We start from the raw sequence: 18,531 nt of genomic DNA on the forward strand, positions 1-18,531 counted from the left end.
CGCTTTCTGCCATTCTGTTCAGTCGCGCTGCGGGCCACGTGCGGGCAACTCCAAATACCGGCTACAGCCTCAGCGAGCAGCGTTGTGCCTAAACCCTGCGGAGTTCAGGGGCTCCAGCCAGCTGTGTTCTGCTGACCACAGCATTTTCTGTCTAAAGGGAATGAAACATCGCCTGGTGTATCAACCCGTGTTAACAAAGGTTCTCCCTGATAAATAAGGCAGCACTTAGTAACTGCTTCTACACCCACTTTGGTCAGGTATCACTGATCACTTCACCAGATGCAAGTCACTGAAGTCAGGCCCGTTGCATGCTTATTTCTGCAGCTTCTACAGCATTCTGTTTCACTGCTAAATCATAATCTTCTGAAGGTTCAGATATTCATCAAATGCTTACTACTTTCCACAAGGAGCACAATATGAAAATTTAAGATCAGCCTCCGTAAGTGCATCTGTCCATAAGTGCATGCCAAAGAATTTGTAAGTACTGGTATTTGTCATGAGCCTAATTGTGATTTTAGAAGTTATTGGTGCCAATATGGAAGTCCACTCCACATTTTTTTCTAATATTCTTTAAGAGAATCAAAGTGAAGAAATTTGGTTTATTGGATTTTTTTATTTGAAATAGGAAATGGCAAGTAATAAGGTGCAGAAATGATAGAAAAATGGTAAAGGTGGGAGCTGCAGCAGCATAGAAACCCCCAGGGACAAACATCAAATGCAATAAAGGAACTACAGGACCAGAATGTGAGCTTTGAAAATTCAATTTATTTTCTGTAAGAATAGGGGTTTCAGAGGCCATGCCTGGTTTCAGCCATGCTCTTAGACAGGCAGTCTTTTAGCATATGCTTGACTAAATGTAAAAGCATTGCTGCTAAAAAGAAGTGGAGCAGCTATCATGGACAGTAGCAGAGTAAGGTATTTCTGCACATTAAGGAAACATTTACTAAATATAAACCCTTTTCTTGGGAAAGATTTCTTTCACTGCTCAACTTTTTCTCTGCTTTTTTCAATAACTGTTTTCCAATAAATGTTTTCAGTTACCTTCTAGTCTTATCTACTCTTTTTACATTCCAGGTGTTTATAGCTTCTTTTGTTTTATTATTAATGGGTCATTTACTATAGCACCTCAAAACCTTTCGCATACAACTAAGAGAACAAAAAAGTGACACAGGAATTAACAAAAAAATTGTCTAACAAAATGTATTTGATAAAAAAGACTGAGACTTTTTAAGTGCTAATTTTGGCCTGTAAAACACAGTTATTTGCCCAAAATTATTATATGTTTCTAAGCAGAGCCAGACTCTTGCTATAGTATCAAATTAGAAAATTATGTAAGCATAGAGAGTATACATCATTTATCACCACACTGCAAAGATTCCACTTCTCTGTTCCCAGTTAACTGATTTCTCCCTGAAATCAATGAAAGGGTGAAAGGACACATGTAGTATCTCAGACAACACAACTGAATTCTCTTGCACAAATCAGAATTTTGGCCATAAAGTTAATTTCTTGTCTGAGATAGGCTTCCCATATAATTTCTCTTTTGATGTCAATTTGTTCTGCCTTACCTTCATGATCAACTAATGCCCCTTCTGATTCTTGATGACACACAAGCTATCACAAGCTGAAGACAACAACCTTCTCTAAGGAGAACAAGAAATGAGGAAACAAATGGAAGTAAGTATACCAAAAATCCAGAATGTCTTATGTCTTCCAGCTTCCTGTAATGTCCAAAGAAAAACCATATAGTTGTTTAATAGAACTAAAATGGACCTGATATATTTACTTTCTGTCAGAAATACTAAAAGGGGGAGAGGGATGTTCTGCTCCCAAATGAAGCAATGGATGCTTTCATAGGTGCAATAGGAGACAAGATGTAAAGCATAGAATCATAGAATTGTCTAGGTTGGAAGGGACCTTTAAGATCATCTAGTCCAACCATCAACCTTGTCGCGACGGAGGGAAGACAGAGTCACTCAATATGAGTGATCAGCAAGCTTTGTTTATTGAATAGTACAGCCGTCTTTTATGCTTCGTTATAATTAGCTAATACATATTCTGCAATACATCTTTCTGATTGGCCTGTCCTCCAAACTTCAACCCCGCCCTTAGTTCCTTCTTTACAGTTACTTTCATCCTCTTTTCCCATGCTTGAGCAGTTGCAATCTCCCTGTTATCATACAACAATTACAGTCAAGGACAGGGTGTCCTTGCCAGCTCAGCAGTTACGGGGGCTGAATCCGATGTTTCTCAAGTTCTTGCTCGGCCAGCTGGATCATGTCTACGCGACCCTTCTCAGCTAGCCAGTCTCCCACACAACCTAACTGATAAAAACCATCACTAAACCATGTCACTAAGCACTATGTCAACCTGTCTTTTAAATATCTCCAGGGATGGTGCCTCACTTCCCTGGGCAGCCCATTCCAATGCTTAATAAACCTTTCGGTGTAAAAATTTTTCCTAATATCCAATCTGAACCTCCCCTGGTGCAACTTGAGGCCACTTCCTCTTGTCCTATCACCTGTGACTTGGGAGACCGACCCCCACCTGGCTACAACCTCCTTTCAGGGAGTTGTAGAGAGCGATAAGGTCTCCCCTCAGCCTCCTTTTCTCCAGGCTGAACAACCCCAGCTCCCTCAGCCGCTGTGCATAAGACTTATTCTCCAGACCCCTCACCAGCTTCGTTGCCCTTCTCTGGACCTGCTCCAGCACATCAATGTATTTTTTGTGCTAAGGGGCCCAAAACTCTTTACCTAGTGCATCAGCTATCACACAATTGGTGTTGGCACGATATCTTCCTGTCTTCTGCATTCTTCCCGCTCCTCAAACTGAAGTTACAATTCCAGTCCTGGGTACTCCACAAAGACTTCCTATTTTTCTAGATTATGGCACTTTCACATCACACAAGTGCTTCTCCAAGCTGTGCAAGCATAGAGGCAGCAGAATGGCAACTCACTAGTGCCGATCTTGATGAACAGTGCAGGGAGGAAAGGCTGCTCTCAGAGGATGCCCTTATGTGTCCTTACAGCAGCGTGAAACCAGTTGTCTAACATCTACATCTTAAAGAGCTGCATCAACGAAAAATGCTGCATAAACTAAATGAAGTGTATCAGTGATGTGTATCTATTCAGAAAGACAAAAGATTTAGTTAAATTTTATAAGATCTGATTTTGTTCATCATTCATATGCATTGATCTCAAGGTCAAAAAGGAGAGAAAAGCTGGTATAACACTTGAGAAGCTGTCAAGAATCCCACTGATTATTGTCAGCTCTAGTACGAAAGCTAAAGTTACCCATGAAACCTTTTCCTACAGAGCATTCTCAAAGTATTTGCTACTATAAGCAGTCACTTAAAAGCTTGTAGAGACATCCGCTGTATTCTATTTCTTGCCCACAGAAGCCACCAGTATGTAGTTAAACTCAATATCCTAACCTCTATGTTAAATGTATACATCCTATGATGTACAATTTACAAGACAGTTAATGTGGGACATACTGTGATGGGCAGTTATGGTATTAAGCCAGAAGTAATTTTCTAACTAAGGATTATGGTAACAGGGGAGCCAGAAAGGTTCAGAAAGCTTTATCACATACAAAATTCTCATCTGCTGAGTTCGTACCAATCCATAAGAAAAAAACAGGGCTTGTCACAGCCATGCTTATTATAAATCCAGATGCTGCAATCCCATGAGATAACAGAAAAATAGGTAGTGTAAAAGATGAATGTACATGATGAAGGCTAAAACTCAAAAGCTCAAAACCACCCCCAAGGCGATGAAAGGAGGGGCCAGCCATTAATAATAAACATTCTGACAAATATAATTTAGTATATTAAATACTGATTAATCTCTGTGGCCTTTACATACATCAGAAAAATTCAAAAAAACACTTAGGAAAATATTTTCAGACACACTCCAACAATCTTTTACTGTCCTGTGTTTATTTATTATGGGTTTGTTTCCAAATGTTCTAATTGAAACACCTACCTTTTTCTTTTTCATAAATCAGTTTATTTTTCGTACTTAAGCATGTCCGGTGCTAAGACTTAATGCAGATAACCACAGAGCACAACATTTGCCCAAAAGCAAGACATTCAGATGAAAAAGGTCTGACACAAGACAAGTTTGGGAGAATCAGGAGCTGAGATCTTTTTCTTGCCAAGCTACAAGCGTTTGCCAAGTGCCAGCTATTAAGGGAAATCTTTGTTATTAGGCCGACATCAAAGCTCTTTTGATAAAGAACAGCTTTCGCTTCAAGTAATCCACATGTCACAGCAATTTTACGTTATTTAATTCTACTGCTGCATTACCTAGTATCTCAAAAGCAGAGCTGAACTCATATATGCCAAGAGATGCTCTTCCCTGCAAAGAGCTAATACTCTGCTGAAGGAAGTTTTGTGTGCAGTGCAAGGGGCGAAGCCAGGTTTCCCGTGACGCCTACCATTGCTCAGATTTGGTAAGTTCTTTGGATATATAGGAGGTCTCCTTCAGTGTGACACCTTATTTTCATAAATACTGTATATTTACCCATAAGGTATTAATATTATTGTTAAAATCACAGGAATGGCTTTGTTACAGCAGAACTGTACCCTAGACCAGTATCCTGTCTGGCAGCGATCAGGAACTTCTGTTTCAGCAAAAGAAGTTCCTAATTTCAAATTCTGGTTTTTGTCTTTGGAAAAACCAAGGAAGAAGCAAATAAACAGCTTCAGCAAAGAATCTTGAAGGCCCCACTGCCCGGACTGAGACCTTTGGCTTAATTATCCAGAAAATTAGTATTAAAGTTGACACCCCTAAGTATGATATGAGCAAAAAGAACATGCTAAACACAGATGACTATGGCACCTGACTCTCCACCCAAATCATGCTAAAACATCACCCCAGGGAGGGGATCAAATAAGGTTAGGATATAAGGGGCAATACAGAGGGTAGCTCGATACACATACTCACACTTACACACGATCATCGAGAGATTTTTCCAAGGAAGAATGAAGTTGAGACAGAGAAGGGTCAGTCAGCGGGCTGTGCTCCTCTTCCTCTATCAAGACAGGGTTCCTGCTTGGTAAGCATCGCATCTTCCATTCTTGGTGAAAGAACTCCCAGGACAGCATTTATTCATTTACTCATTTGTTCATTTACTTATTTATTCATTTGATCGTTTACTCATTTATACATTTATTTTGCTAGCATCATTGTAGTGGACTAGCGCTATTGCAGCCAGTGCATTTATCAACGGCAATCCCAAATCTGTTTTACCTGCCACTTCAATAAATCATTTTATCTTTTCAGCCTTGCAAGCTGTCTCAGTGAAAGTCCTTTGCGGGGCTCTGAAACAGGCACATGTTGAACTGTTTCAGCAAAGGCCTTTAGCAGGGCTCTGAAAGAGGGAATCATTTATCTTCACAGCTTTGCGATGCTGTCCCCGTGAAGGCCTTTGGCAGGATCTGAGAAAGGAAAACGCTGAGCTGTCTCAGAGCCCCCAGCTCTGAAACAGACACAAAACTAACACCCTTTAATGCAACACAGAAAAAAATACTGTCGACAGCACAGTCATATCTTATGGAAAATACTCTCAATCACCTGTTCTACCCACTGTTTATCCTGGAGCACTTTAAAATATCTTCCCACTTAAAATTTTCAATTGCATTATTTTTCAGTTTCTCTTAAGACTAACTAACCTGCTTAGAAGCAGATATTTCCCATGTCTATTTGGTAGCAAAAAGACCAATATGACAGGTGGGTATCTGCTTAAATGACCTTAGAGCTGTCTGACTGATTACAGTGAGCTAACTGGCAGGTAGCTACAAATTTCACTTGCAATATAGTTGTTCCCGGCAGAACGATGTCTGCCATTGTGCCTACACAGCAAGACAGATGTCTCTAATTACTATTTTGATGGTGTTATGATATCATATCCCTTTGCCTGCCTAAAATGCAGGCATTAAGTTCAGCTTCTTAACTGCCAGATGTCTGGTGTGCTCATGTTTTCTGTCAGACAGGGAGGAGTTTGTGCAATCTAGCTTTCTGAATGACAGCCGTTTCCCCAGGCTTCAGCGAAATTAAATTTTCTATTTGTCATAGAAAAAAATGAGTAGTATTAAAATGTAGAATGTATGCTTTTCAACTTCAATTTTGTGCACGTAGAGCTTATGTTGATGTAGCCAATACAGGCAAACAACATAAGCAGGTATTGAATAAGCCTTCCCAAGGTAAGTATGCCAATGCATGATTAAACTAGAGTCTCCGAGACGGTAATTGTAGTTTAATCATTATACTGAATTAGAAAAAAGAAAATTGCGTGTCTTTCTGACCTTAGCAAACAGCAGGAGCTAGCGTAGCACCGCAAAACACAGGGTAATCATAGAATTGCTTTGGTTGGAAGAGACCTTTAAGATCGAGTCCAACAGGTTGCCCAGAGAGGTGGTAGATGCCCCATCCCTGGAAACATTCAAGGTCAGGTTGGATGGGGCGCTGAGCAACCTGGTCTAGTGGAAGATGTCCTGCTCACTGCAGGAGCGTTGGACTAGATGACCTTTAAAGGTCCATTCCAACCCAAACTATTTTATGATTCTATGATTTCATCTCTCCAAAACCGCATCATAGAATCATTTGGGTTGGAAAAGACCTTTAAGATCATTTGAGTCCAAGTATTAACCTAACACTGCCAAGTCCACCACTAAACCATGTCCCCAGGTGCCACATCTACCCGTCTTTTAATTACCTCCAGGGACAGCAATTCCACCACTTCCCTGGGCAGCCTGTTCCAGTGCTTGACAACCCTTTCGGTGAAGAAATTTTTCCTAATATCCATCCTAAACTTCCCCTGGCGCCACCTGAGGCCGTTTCCCCTTGTCCTACCGCCTGCTACTTGGGAGAAGAGGCCGGCCCCCATCGAGTCCTCAGGTGACCGATAGTGCCCGGGAGCCCCTGCAGCCCCCTCGCACGGCGGGCAGGAGCGCGGGCCGCTCCGGCAGGCACCTCACGCACCCAACCCGCAGCGGAGACCTTCGCCCTGCCCCCGGCCCTGCGCAACCCGGCCCCTGCTCCCTCAGGCCCTGGGGGGGGGCGGGAGGCCGCGCAGGCCTCGCCCCTCCCCGCCCCGCTCGGCCGCGGCGGCCGGGCCTGGCGCAGCTTCCGGGGGAGCCGCCATGAAGGTGAAGCGGCAGAAGCACGCCAAGAAGAACATGGGCTTCTACAAGCACAACTTCCACTTCCGCGAGCCCTTCCAGGTGCTCCTGGACGGCACCTTCTGCCAAGCCGCGCTCCGCAACAAGATCCAGATCCGGGAGCAGCTGCCCGGCTACCTGGGCGGCGCCACCCAGCTCTGCACCACCCGGTAAGGCCGGGGCGGGGAGGGGGCGCCGGGCGGGCCTGGGGACGGGGACCGGGAGCACGGCGCAGGCTGGAGGCCGCCCGGCGCTGTGCGCATGCGTGGGGGAGCTGGTGGCGTCTCACGGCCGCTGTGCGTCCTCCGGTCTCCCCTCATGCCGCCCCGGCGGTGGGGAGGGGGCCGCGGGGGTGGCTCGGCGGTGGGGCCGAGGGCGGTGGGGAGGTGTGGCTGTGGGCTGTAGTTGGCTTGCAGAAGGGCAGGAACTTCTGCCAGCACCTGCTGCCGTGCCGAAAGTGACGGAAACTGAGGGGCGAGGGGTAACCCCGGGGTGTGAGGAGGGTCGGGGCGGGCCGCTCCCAGCTCCCGGCCGCTTCCCGGCCAAGTGAGAGCAGAGGCGAGGTCGGATCTCTTGGGCAGGGAGGGAGTTACGAGTTGTCTGGAGTCTCAGCTTGGCAGCAAGGGGTTGTTGCCAAAGTAGCTGTTCTCAAGGGAGAGCAGGGATGTGCCAGGCAAAGGCGTGGAGGTGAAGCGTGCGCACTAAACGTCTAAGTTGCCTTGAGGTTGCCTTTGTTTTTACTTGACTTCGTATATTGCACATGATAAAATCATAGAATCATAGAATGGTTAGAGCTGGAAGGGACCTTAAAGATCATCGAGTTCCAACCCCCCTGCCATGGGCAGGGACACCTCCACTAGAGCAGGTTGCTCAAAGCCCCATCCAGCCTGGCCTTGAACCCCTCCAGGGATGGGGCATCCACAGCTTCTCTGGGGAACCTGTTCCAGTGCCTCTCCACCCTCACAGAATTTCTTCCTAATATCTAATCTAAATCTCCCCTCTTTCAGTTTAAAACCATTACCCCTTGTCCTGTCGCTACACTCTCTGACAAAGAGTCCCTCCCCATCTCTCCTGTAGGTCCACTTCAGGTACTGGAAGGCCATTATAAGATCTCCCCGGAGCCTCCTCCAGGCAAAACAACTGCAACTCCCTCAGCCTGTCCTCATAGTGTAGGTGCTCCAGCCTTCTGATCATTTTTGTGGCCCTCCTCTGGACTCACTCCAACAGGTCCATGTCCTTCTTGTGTTGGGGGCCTCAGAGCTGGACGCAGTACTCCAGGTGGTGTCTCATGAGAGTGGAGTAGAGGGGTAGAATCACCTCCCTCTCCCTCACTTGGATTTCTGCAATGACAGAATAGCCAGCTGCCCATCGTGGAGGCAAATACTGAAAATATCAGGAAGTTGTATACCCTTGCAAAGCACACAGAACTGGCCCGTACTTCTAAACAGTAGAAAGTATCAAGTCGTGACCTTAGCTGAGAAGGGTTTGGGAATCACTGATCCAGAGTGTATTCCAGTCATATCTAAATGTCACTTCTTGCTTACTTCTTTTAGCAATATCTATTGGTCTTTTTGGCCTGTTTTCACTTAGGGCGGCTGAATGGACTCATTTGCTCTGCTGTCAAAATGCTAAGTTGGTGAGGCAGCACCTCAATGGCAAGACCAGACCTTCCCTGAGGAAATGAGCTGGCTTGCTGTTAGAGTCTTTGCAAAAAGAACAGGCTCAAGTCTCCACGGAGACTGTCCTCAAAGGCTAAACTCTCTTCTCTGTAAAGAAAAATAGTTGCTGCCATGTCCTTGAAGCTGTATTTCAAGGCCATACATTCTTGTCACTGTCCACACTTAACAGTAAGACTCAGTGGACAGAATAGGTTAGGTTTCATCTCCTGTTCATTCCTGAGTATCCGAGGTAGCATCCTCATAGACTGCCATGCTGTCCCGTGTGAATGTCTGCTCTGAGTGCTGTTAAGAGGAAAATTTTAAGTTTGCATCTTATTGTCAGGTTGGAATGCTGTGGAGCCATAAACTTCCAGATTTTTAATCGTATGGACAGTCTTTTTTCTTCTGCTGCTTGAGTTGATTGGATTCTCATAGCAAGTTTGAAGCAAGGTGATGGATGCTAATACAGAGTTTAACTTGCACACAGTCATTAATCAGTTTGTGCTAATTCAAGTAATTTTATTTGTTAAGTAGTAGTTCATATGCTAGGTGATAGCTGAACATAAATGTAAAGGCCTTAGCATTATCACTGATATGAAATATTTTAAAATCATTTAATATAACTTAATGTTCTTACTGGTTACTCCTGTTTGGAATTGAGGAAATCTTGCATATGTCTTCAGATGGACTACTGCTTTCAGGTTACTGAAATCATGGAATCCTGAACAACAGAGCATTGCTTGTTCATAATTAACTCATGTCAACCTTTTGCTGCTGTAAAAAATGTGTAGTTATTTTCTCATTTAGAAATCACTGTTGGTTTTGGTTCCCAGATGTGTTCTAAAAGAACTGGAATCACTGGGGAAGGCACTGTACGGAGCAAAATTAATTGCCCAAAGATTTCAACTTCGAAGCTGTTCTCACCACAAGGATCCTGTGAGTGGTTCAGCATGTTTACTTTCCATGATCGAAGAAGGCAACCCTCATCATTTCTTTATTGCTACACAGGTAAGTGCTCATGGAAAACATAACTCCATTTAAATTTGAAGTGGTCCTTTGATACCTAAGGATAAGGAAACCTACAGAAGCCTCGATTATGAGATTTTTTTAAATAGCTTGTGGGAATTAATCTTTTAAAGCCTTACTCACTCTTAAATGCATTTGCTAATTATGAAGTAGGGAATCTTTTGTCTTACTTGAACAACGAGATTTTTTTCTACCCTGGAAGGATATTGCTTAGTTTGGCAGAAAGTGTATAAAACATACTGATTACCTATTGACATGTAAGTAAACAACTGATGAACGTTAATTTGCATATTGCTTGTGTGTGCATCCCCTGCCCTGAACTGTTTTGCACAGTAGTCTGAAAAGTGAAATTAAGTGTTGAACAACCGTATAATTTCAATTTTAAGAAATTTTGGAAGTTTTACCTAGACAATAAAGGTAGAACTTGTGTACAAATAAGAAAGGCAGGTTTTTTTCTTAGCTCTGTCACTGGGACTCTATATATAAATAATATACAATATATAAAAATGGTTTACAGTAGAATTCTCTATACTTACGTAAGATAAAAGGAGTTTAAAATTACTTGTTACAAAGAAATTGTATTACATCTTGTGAAGTGGTGGAGTGCATACCAATGAACTGGGACTTTTTCCTCAGAAAGCATGAAAAAAGGAAATGTTAATAAATTTTCTGTCAGAAGTATAGCTAATCAGAAGGAGAGGAATTGAAATATAAATTGCTCTGAAAGGCACTGCTACATATATCTACTAGATTAAGTTTCTTATCTTTTTCATAATGTAATTTATCTTCATAGTTTTGTATTAAAAGTAGGTTCATTTGAATTGCAAATATCATTTAATCCCAAAATATTGACTAAAGTATTTAATTTTACAGGACCAGGAGTTAGCAAACAAAGTGAAAAAGAAGGCTGGCGTTCCTCTCCTCTTTATTATTCAGAACACTATGGTGCTAGACAAACCTTCTACTAAATCTTTGGCATTTGTTCAAAAGTTGCAGATGAATGAGCTTGTTCCAGAACACCAAAAACAAAGTATTGTGCAGCTTAAAGAAAAAGAAGGACTAGCAAAGCAAGAAGGTGAAAAGAGAAGAAAACGTAAAAGGGCAGGTGGCCCCAATCCTCTCAGCTGTCTGAAGAAGAAAAAGAAAACACAGGAGGGTCAGGAGCCTTCTGCTGAAAAGAAGAAAAGAAGAAAAAGAAAGCGAATTAGGGTTAAAGCAGAAGCCGTGCAGTCAGTGCAGAAGAGTGAAGAAGAATAAACCCATCTTTGTGAACAATGCAGGACTTGAACTTTTTTTGAACTTGCAAAAAGAAAGATTAATATGCAGTATGTAATGTGAAATCGTTAATATTAAAACTTATTTTTATAAGGTGTTACTGCTTCTTATTGCATCTCAACATTAGCAGGTTATTGTCCTAATAATTTATTCTATTGTTTAGAAAGTGGTTTTGTGACAAAATATTTAGGAACCCTCATGTTTCATTATTCATTTCAACATCTTGATTCCTGCCAGAGAGTTCACGTGATCGGAGGTAATTTTTTAGAAATGCTTCTTGGGTTTCATATGGCTTTTGGTGGGATACTGGACTTCTTTCTAAATCTGGGTTGCAATTCTTACAAAACTGGTTTTGACAGTTGTTCTGTTATAGAATGTGGAATTGACCTAAAAGAACATAGTATTTTATTTGTCTGTATTGTTTGAATACAAAAGTTAACTCTTTTGCAAAGTGCCTGGATGCCCTCAAGAAGTCCCTTCCAGCGTAAATTACTCTGTAAACTCCAAGTGAACTGATGTCTGTTGTTCGTCATTGTTACTTGTGAAGAAGATCCTGAAGGGTGCATGGTTGTGTTGATATTCCTGACATTATAATGGCATCTCTGGCATGTCTAGTTTATCTCTAGTTTATTCTTCCTTTTTTAAATAGGAAGAATGCAGCTTGAAAATGCTGAATCAAAGCCCTGCCTAACACCCAGTGCCATCACAGTGTAGCACAGCTGTGGAGGAGTCCTGGAACAGCCAGCTGGCAGTGATGGGACTCAGACCCTGTTGCATGTTTCACCGTTCTGTAAGGTTATGAGCAGAACGTGGGACAAGAGGAAATGGCCTCAAGTTGCACCAGGGGAGGTTTAGATTGGATAGTAGGAAAAAATTATTCACTGAAAGGGTTGTCAAGCACTGGAACAGGCCGCCCAGGGAAGCAGTCAAGTTGCCATCCCTGGAGGTATTTAAAATACAGGTAGACATAGAGCTTAGTGATACGGTTTAGTGATGGTTTTGTCAGTGTTAGGTTGATGGTTGGACTTGATGATCTGAAAGGTCCCTTCCAACCTAGACGATTCTATGAGGGCTGGAGGAGGGAGCTGCCAAAATTGTTTCAAGTACCCGATTTTCTTTGGTAGCTATTTGCTGTACCTGGCATGTTTGGTGGCATTGAGAGGCATAAGTGAGTGACTGAGATGACGTAAGAGGGGTACACAGAATAGTACCTGCTGTGGCTTCAGTTTGCTGTAACAGTGTTCCCAGTCTTCACTTTGCCAGATACTTAACTTTTCTCGGTGCATTTCTACCTAACCGAGATCTAATTCTTGAATGCCTGGAGTACATACGCAGCTCTAGTGTACGCTGCTTTCTGTTGGCTTTTCAAATTGTAAGGACAGTTGTTCTGTGGAGTTTGAGAAACCAGCCTGAGTGATGGGAGTTGGCCAATTTTGGGGGAAACTGCAGGGTCGTTCCCTAGAATCTGCAGAGATTCCCCCCGGCCGGGGCAGGAGAGGTTCCTCGGTGTGCTCTGCGTGCGGCAGGATGCTCTGCTGATGTATCCCCAGCTGGAAGCTGTTCTCGCAACACAGCTGGTGGGAGTGGACTCTGCCTTTTCTGTTCCCTGTGCGCCTTGGGAACTGACCACGAGAGATGGAAGCAGCATGGAAAGGTGCTATACTCGAGAGGAAAGCTTTAATTAAAAATTACAGTCACACTCATCACGGTATTGTTCCTCCATTGATTGCTAATAGTCCTGAAGAGAAATTTAATAACTCCTAGAAATATGCAATATGTGCAGCATGTTTGGTTAATGTATATCACCTTTCTCAAGCTGTCATAGTCCCTTTTCCTTCACTTATTTGGGCACGGTGCCACGTTAATGCAGTTTTGCTTTCCATTCCCCCTCACGTATTTCTTGTATTTCTTCCCCCTCTCCAAAGCCCCTCCCCCAGAAAGCACTGCTGTAAGTAGAGCTTGGAGCAGACAGCAGAGATGGTTCGTCTCATTCTGAGTCACAAGTGTATTAAAACCCAGTAACTTAACTAAAAATACCGGTTTTAAAAATTGAGCAGAAATAGTCCCTTTTAGTGCATCAAAACACAAAGTTTCAACATACCTTTTTTCGAAGACTGAGACAGAAAAAAGCATAATTACTGCAAAAAAAAAAAAAAAAAGAGTCCTCTAGTGACTCCCACCTTAAGGAATTTAAAACAATATTTATCTGTTTCCTTAGTATTCTGCTAACACAAACTGAGTCATGGTGTTGCCATTGGGCAGAACTGGAATGGAAAGGGAGTGAGCTCTTCAGAGAAAAGCCGTAAGATTTGTCTGTGGGGCGGCTGCAGCTCTCCTCCCGTGGGGTAAATAACTTGCCTTTTGATTTTGGAAGAGAGCTCCTGCCCGGGCAACACCATTTTGAAATTTGAAAGGAAAACCCACCCTAGTTTCTAAGTAAAATAATGGTATTGTAGGTGTTCTGCTCCACATCCTGCCCAAAGCCGTGGTGGCCAGTCCCCCTCCCCTGTTTGCCAATAAATCCTCTGGAGATGTAGCCACATCTCTAGGATAGATGGGGTTCCCAATGTGACTTTTCTAATACAGTTTAGGATTGTTTTGCTTTTTGGGACTTGTTTTAGGTTTGAAACTACATGAAGCCAGAGGTAAATTAAAAGGAGCTTGAGTAAAAACTTCTTTGGGGCTATTGATTTCCTCTTTTCTCAGACAGGATAAATGTATACCCCGAACCCTATGCAGTACCTCACTAAATCCTTTTTTAAGAAAGAGGGAAATAGCTGATGTTGTACAGTACAATGTATGCTACATCTGTAGAGTAATAGAAGAAGCAAACAATAATGCTTCAGCCGCAGTCTGCAGGGCATTAATGCTGAATTTGGGACAGAGTCTCATCTACCAGCAGCGGAAGATATTTACCCAGACTGCCTGCCGATTCCATTGGCTGGATTTATTCGTTGGTGTGATCCGGTATTGTACAATAAATCACTCCCTGAGCATCTGTTAATGACACTAAATAGATGAGTTAATTAGAAGCTTCTGGAACCTGGGATGTTTATGAATCATTAAAGTAAATATGAATATGGTATGACTTGAAGAATAAATACCTTCTGGTGGTGAAAGGAAAAAGGGATGTCCAGAGCAGTCCTGCTCATTTGTTTTCAGCTACGCTGATACAGCGTGAATGACTTCTTCATCAGCTTTAGAGTGTTCCTGGGGTTTCTTGAACATGTTCTGTCAGATACAAGATGAAGAACATCAGAACAATACCATTATTTATACTCATTGCATCCTTCATATAGAAGCTTCACGAGCAGCTACTGTACATTTCGTACCACTGTGTGGGCGTAATATCACACACGGGGAGCAGCCTGAGATACGGGGAATGAACAAATAAGAGCCTCAGCAGGTGTTATCATTTACAATTTCAGGGAGAAAGATTGCAGTTGTACTGGGAGAGAATGACAGAAAGCAAAAGTTTTCATGCCCAGAGAGTCGGGAGCGAGAGAGAGACTGCACCTTGTGATTTAGGAACGGCCTGACTAATGCCAGGAGAGGAGGTTGTGATGTATTCCTGGTAATTATTATGTCTGTGCCCTCTGAGCCCCAAATTTGTCTGGGAGAGCTCAGCTGTCTGCCCACGGAAGCAGTCATTTTGCCAAAGTTGCTTTGACTTGTTACAGAAGAGACCGGCTGGGCTCTCTCGGGGGGACTTTATTTTCTGGTTTCTTCTCCTGGGGTTGCAAGGGAGAGCGTGCAGCTGCGCTCTGTCTGTGGATACAGGGAAACAACGAAGCTGTTAACATGGGTCCAATCAAAAACAACCCAGAGCCGAGAGCTGGGAGGAAGAAAAGAGACAGCACATTAGTCACTGGGCTTTAAAAGAAACCAAGGAAGGGAGAAAAATATATGTGAGGGTTTCTGGGTGTTAACTGGAGGAAAGAATTGGTCAGTAGTGAAATGCGAACCTGAAATGGTTTGGTGGTCAAGGAGAATAGGGAACAAAATAATAAACCATAAACAAACAAACAAAAAAATCTTTCTAATTCCATTAAGAAATCTTCATTGCCCTTTCTGGCTCAGTTTCTGCCTTTCCACAGCAGGGAGCTGGACTGACTCACTCTCAGACCCTGTGTTGGTAGCCCAAGACTCCCCGCAGAATGCAGGGCTCATGATGCCAAACACTCCTTGTCTTTATGGTTTTCCAGCATTACACACGCTGCAGCACTGGCAGGTTTGCAGCCGACTGTAGAGCTTGCCTGACGTTGCACGTGGCTCGCTGCCCAGCACCAGATATTACATCCAGGAGCAACCTTACTCGTGCCATTATTGATAGGGTGAATCCATGTAGTTAATTGCTCCTGAGGGTACTCGCAGCAATAGCCTGGGGTAGACTGAGGCTCTTCTGGCTGTGGAAATCATGTCCCAAAGCATGGTATGGGTTTTTTTTTTTTTTAAGTCTAATCTCCTTCCAGGAACTCAGTAGGGGACTTTAAAGTTTCTTGTTGCAGTCTTGACTTCTAGTTGATCCAGAATGATCTTTTTGCCATGTTCATTCCTCTGGGGCCAAAGATGCTACTGATTTGACTCTTTGGGGCGGTTATTCTTTCAGACTGTCTTGGAGAAACACTGAGGAAATTTTTCACTTTGTGAATTGGCACCCGTTTCGACAGGCAGGTTTTCAGAAAAAATGAAGAGAGCAGTTTTCTAGAATTCCTGGCTCCCTCTTTCCACCCCTGACCTCTCTGTTAGCTTCCAAGAATACAAGCAGGGCTGTTCCCGGATGGTCCAAAAATCTGTCTAGCCCAGCATCGCGCCTCCAATAGTGGCTGAAAGCTGTTCCTTAAGAATAGGATGAAAATAGATAAAACATTTTTTTGTTACTTCCCCAGATGACTTTCCAAATTTCTGACAATTTGTTAGGGAGTTCCTGACCTAGGAAAAATACTTTGTTTTTAACAGCACACAATGACTTTCTGTTTCACTAATTTGTCCAGTCGCTCCTTGAGACCGTGTAAAATTTAAGCCTCTGATTTTCTGTGGTAAGGAGTTGCACAGCTTGAACACATCTTACGAAAAATACTTTCACATGTCTGTTTTGAATGTACTACCAACCAGCTAGTCCTTGTAATGGATGAAACATTAAGCAGTCTTTCCTTGGTCAGTCTTCCCTTGCCACTTGTGACTACATAGACCTCTGTGATATTTCCCCTCATTCAGCTCTTTCCCAGGTTAAAGTGTCTCCCGCACCACAAACAGCAGCACCTAATAGGAAACAGGTTTCTGCTTATTCAAGCTCATTCAAGAAGATCAGAGTGTCTCTGCTTTCTGCTGGATGTTCTTCGAGGAAGAGCATGGACTAGAAGAGTCTTGTGAGAAAAGGTGCAGGACAGGAACCCTGCACTGAGCTCCTGGTTTGCCACCGACTCCCTGGGTGCCTGAGCTGAGCGCCATTGCCCTTGGACATGTCTTAGCTTCTTGCCTGTAGAATGATGGTGTAAATATTTCCCTGAGCTCTTGAGCTCTTCAGAGGTTTGGATCACTAGCATGCACAAGTCAACTGGCTACTGTGCTGACAGTATGGTAAAATCCCAGTCTTCACCCAATACACAAAAAATCCTAAATAAAACTCAGCCATACACAAGACTCATAGTTGTAAACCTGTACCCTACAATTAAGATGGAAATGATAATTCGAATCATAGAACGGTCCAGGTTGGAAGACACCTCAAAAGATCATCTCGTCCAACCCCTCAGGGGAAAGGGAGCCTAGGTGAGATTATCTATCACCTGTCCAATTGCACCTTGAAAACCTCCAGCGAGGGGGACTCCACCACGTCCCTGGGGAGGTTGTTCCAGTGAATGATTGTTCTTACTGTAAAAAATTTCTTTCTTATGTTGATATGAAAACTCTGCCAGTGCAAACTGTACCTGTTGTCCTCTTCATGTGGCTCCTTGTGAAGAGAGAGCCTCTAATCTCTTTGTAGCCACCCTTTAAGTACAACCTTTTCTTGTTGTTCTTGTCATTTTTGGCCAATTTCAGTTCTAGCCAAGCCTCAGCATTCCTGACTGCATCTCTGCATGCCCTAGCAAGATTCTTGTCATCCTCAACAGCTATTTGGCTGCCTTTCCATAGCCAAATCTTCTCCCAAGTCCTGTGACTGTATTTCTATTCCACTTTTAGACCTCACCTCTCAGTATCAGAGTTTTCAGAATAGGAGTTGCTTGTTTATATGAGATTTCTTTTATTAATTAACCTGGATATTAAACAATGATATGATGTATCTGCATCATCAGTAGAATGCTTACAGAATTGCAGTATTTCCCTTTGTATTGTATAGAAAATAAGTCAAATTTATTGTTGCTTTAAACAAGAATACCCTCCATGTCAAGCTTGAATCAGAGAGAAATGTGAACAAAAAATCCAAAATGGGTGCTATCAAAATCCAGGCAGGCCTGCCAAGCTTCTGAGCTGAAGATAGTAAAATTAAAATGAAGATATGGCATTCATACAAATCACTGCTCTATGCCAATCAGTGGACTTTTTTACCATCTACCTGGGGTTTTTTGTGATGTCCCTGGGGACTTTATTTCAAGTCTGTATTTATTTCTTAATGCTGGTGAGAACAAGAACATTGTTATCACATGTACTTGACCATATCAAAATGGCAGGCAATTAGCTTCAGTTATGTAGAATATCTGAGGGATGTTTAATTTATTAGGTTTTTAATTGGTCTCTGTGTGTAATGGACTAGGAAAAAGTAAGAAATAGGGCTGTGTAATTCATTGGGAAAAAAAGTCTTGTTTCCTCCCCTCATTCTTTCTTTCTCAGCTATTAAGATTTTTTTTAATTTTTTTTTTTGTTGTTATTTATAACTTATTTAATTACATGCTTTGGAATAATTTTTGGTGGATACTTGCCAGTTTACTAATATTCACTGCCCACTACCTGATGGTGTCACAAACACACCATCTGTTCACTTGTGCCTTCCAAAAGTCTCTGAAGTAGCTAGCTGACTCAAGCTGCAGGTGGTAGGATTGCTCAAAATATATAATCACCAACTTCTAAATAACAAAACTTTGCTTTCATGCATGCTTTTTTAAAACTACATTTGGTTAAGGCTTTCTCAGCTACCCCCCTGTTACACACACTTACCTCCACTACAAAAAAAATCCAGTGCCATTATGCTGAAGAAGACCAATGCACTGCTTTTACATATTTATTTTTTTTCTGAAGGATTTCTCGGCATTTTTTTTTCCATGATTGGGCCAAAACTGTGTGTCCCAGTCCCTGAATACATTTTTCTTGATATCCTAACTCACCTTCTTACTGGTAAGCATCACTTTTTTGGTGTGTTTGAGTGTTATGAACACCACTTATCTTTGGCTGTACCTCTGCACCAGCGTCTCT

At 42.7% G+C, this 18,531-nt stretch overlaps 1 protein-coding gene across 1 annotated transcript; it reads left to right on the forward strand.

Annotated features, from left to right (window-relative positions):
• Positions 1 to 7,101: 7,101 nt before the first annotated feature.
• Positions 7,102 to 11,629, forward strand: UTP23 (UTP23 small subunit processome component). Its single transcript, XM_074145640.1, has 3 exons — positions 7,102 to 7,335; positions 9,657 to 9,831; positions 10,723 to 11,629. The coding sequence occupies exons 1-3, from the start codon at positions 7,148 to 7,150 to the stop codon at positions 11,104 to 11,106; spliced, it is 747 nt and encodes a 248-aa protein (XP_074001741.1). The 5' UTR covers positions 7,102 to 7,147; the 3' UTR covers positions 11,107 to 11,629.
• The last annotated feature ends 6,902 nt before the right edge of the window (positions 11,630 to 18,531 follow it).

The sequence above is a fragment of the Numenius arquata genome, chromosome 3 (assembly GCF_964106895.1).
Source record: "Numenius arquata chromosome 3, bNumArq3.hap1.1, whole genome shotgun sequence".
Lineage (NCBI taxonomy): Eukaryota > Metazoa > Chordata > Aves > Charadriiformes > Scolopacidae > Numenius > Numenius arquata.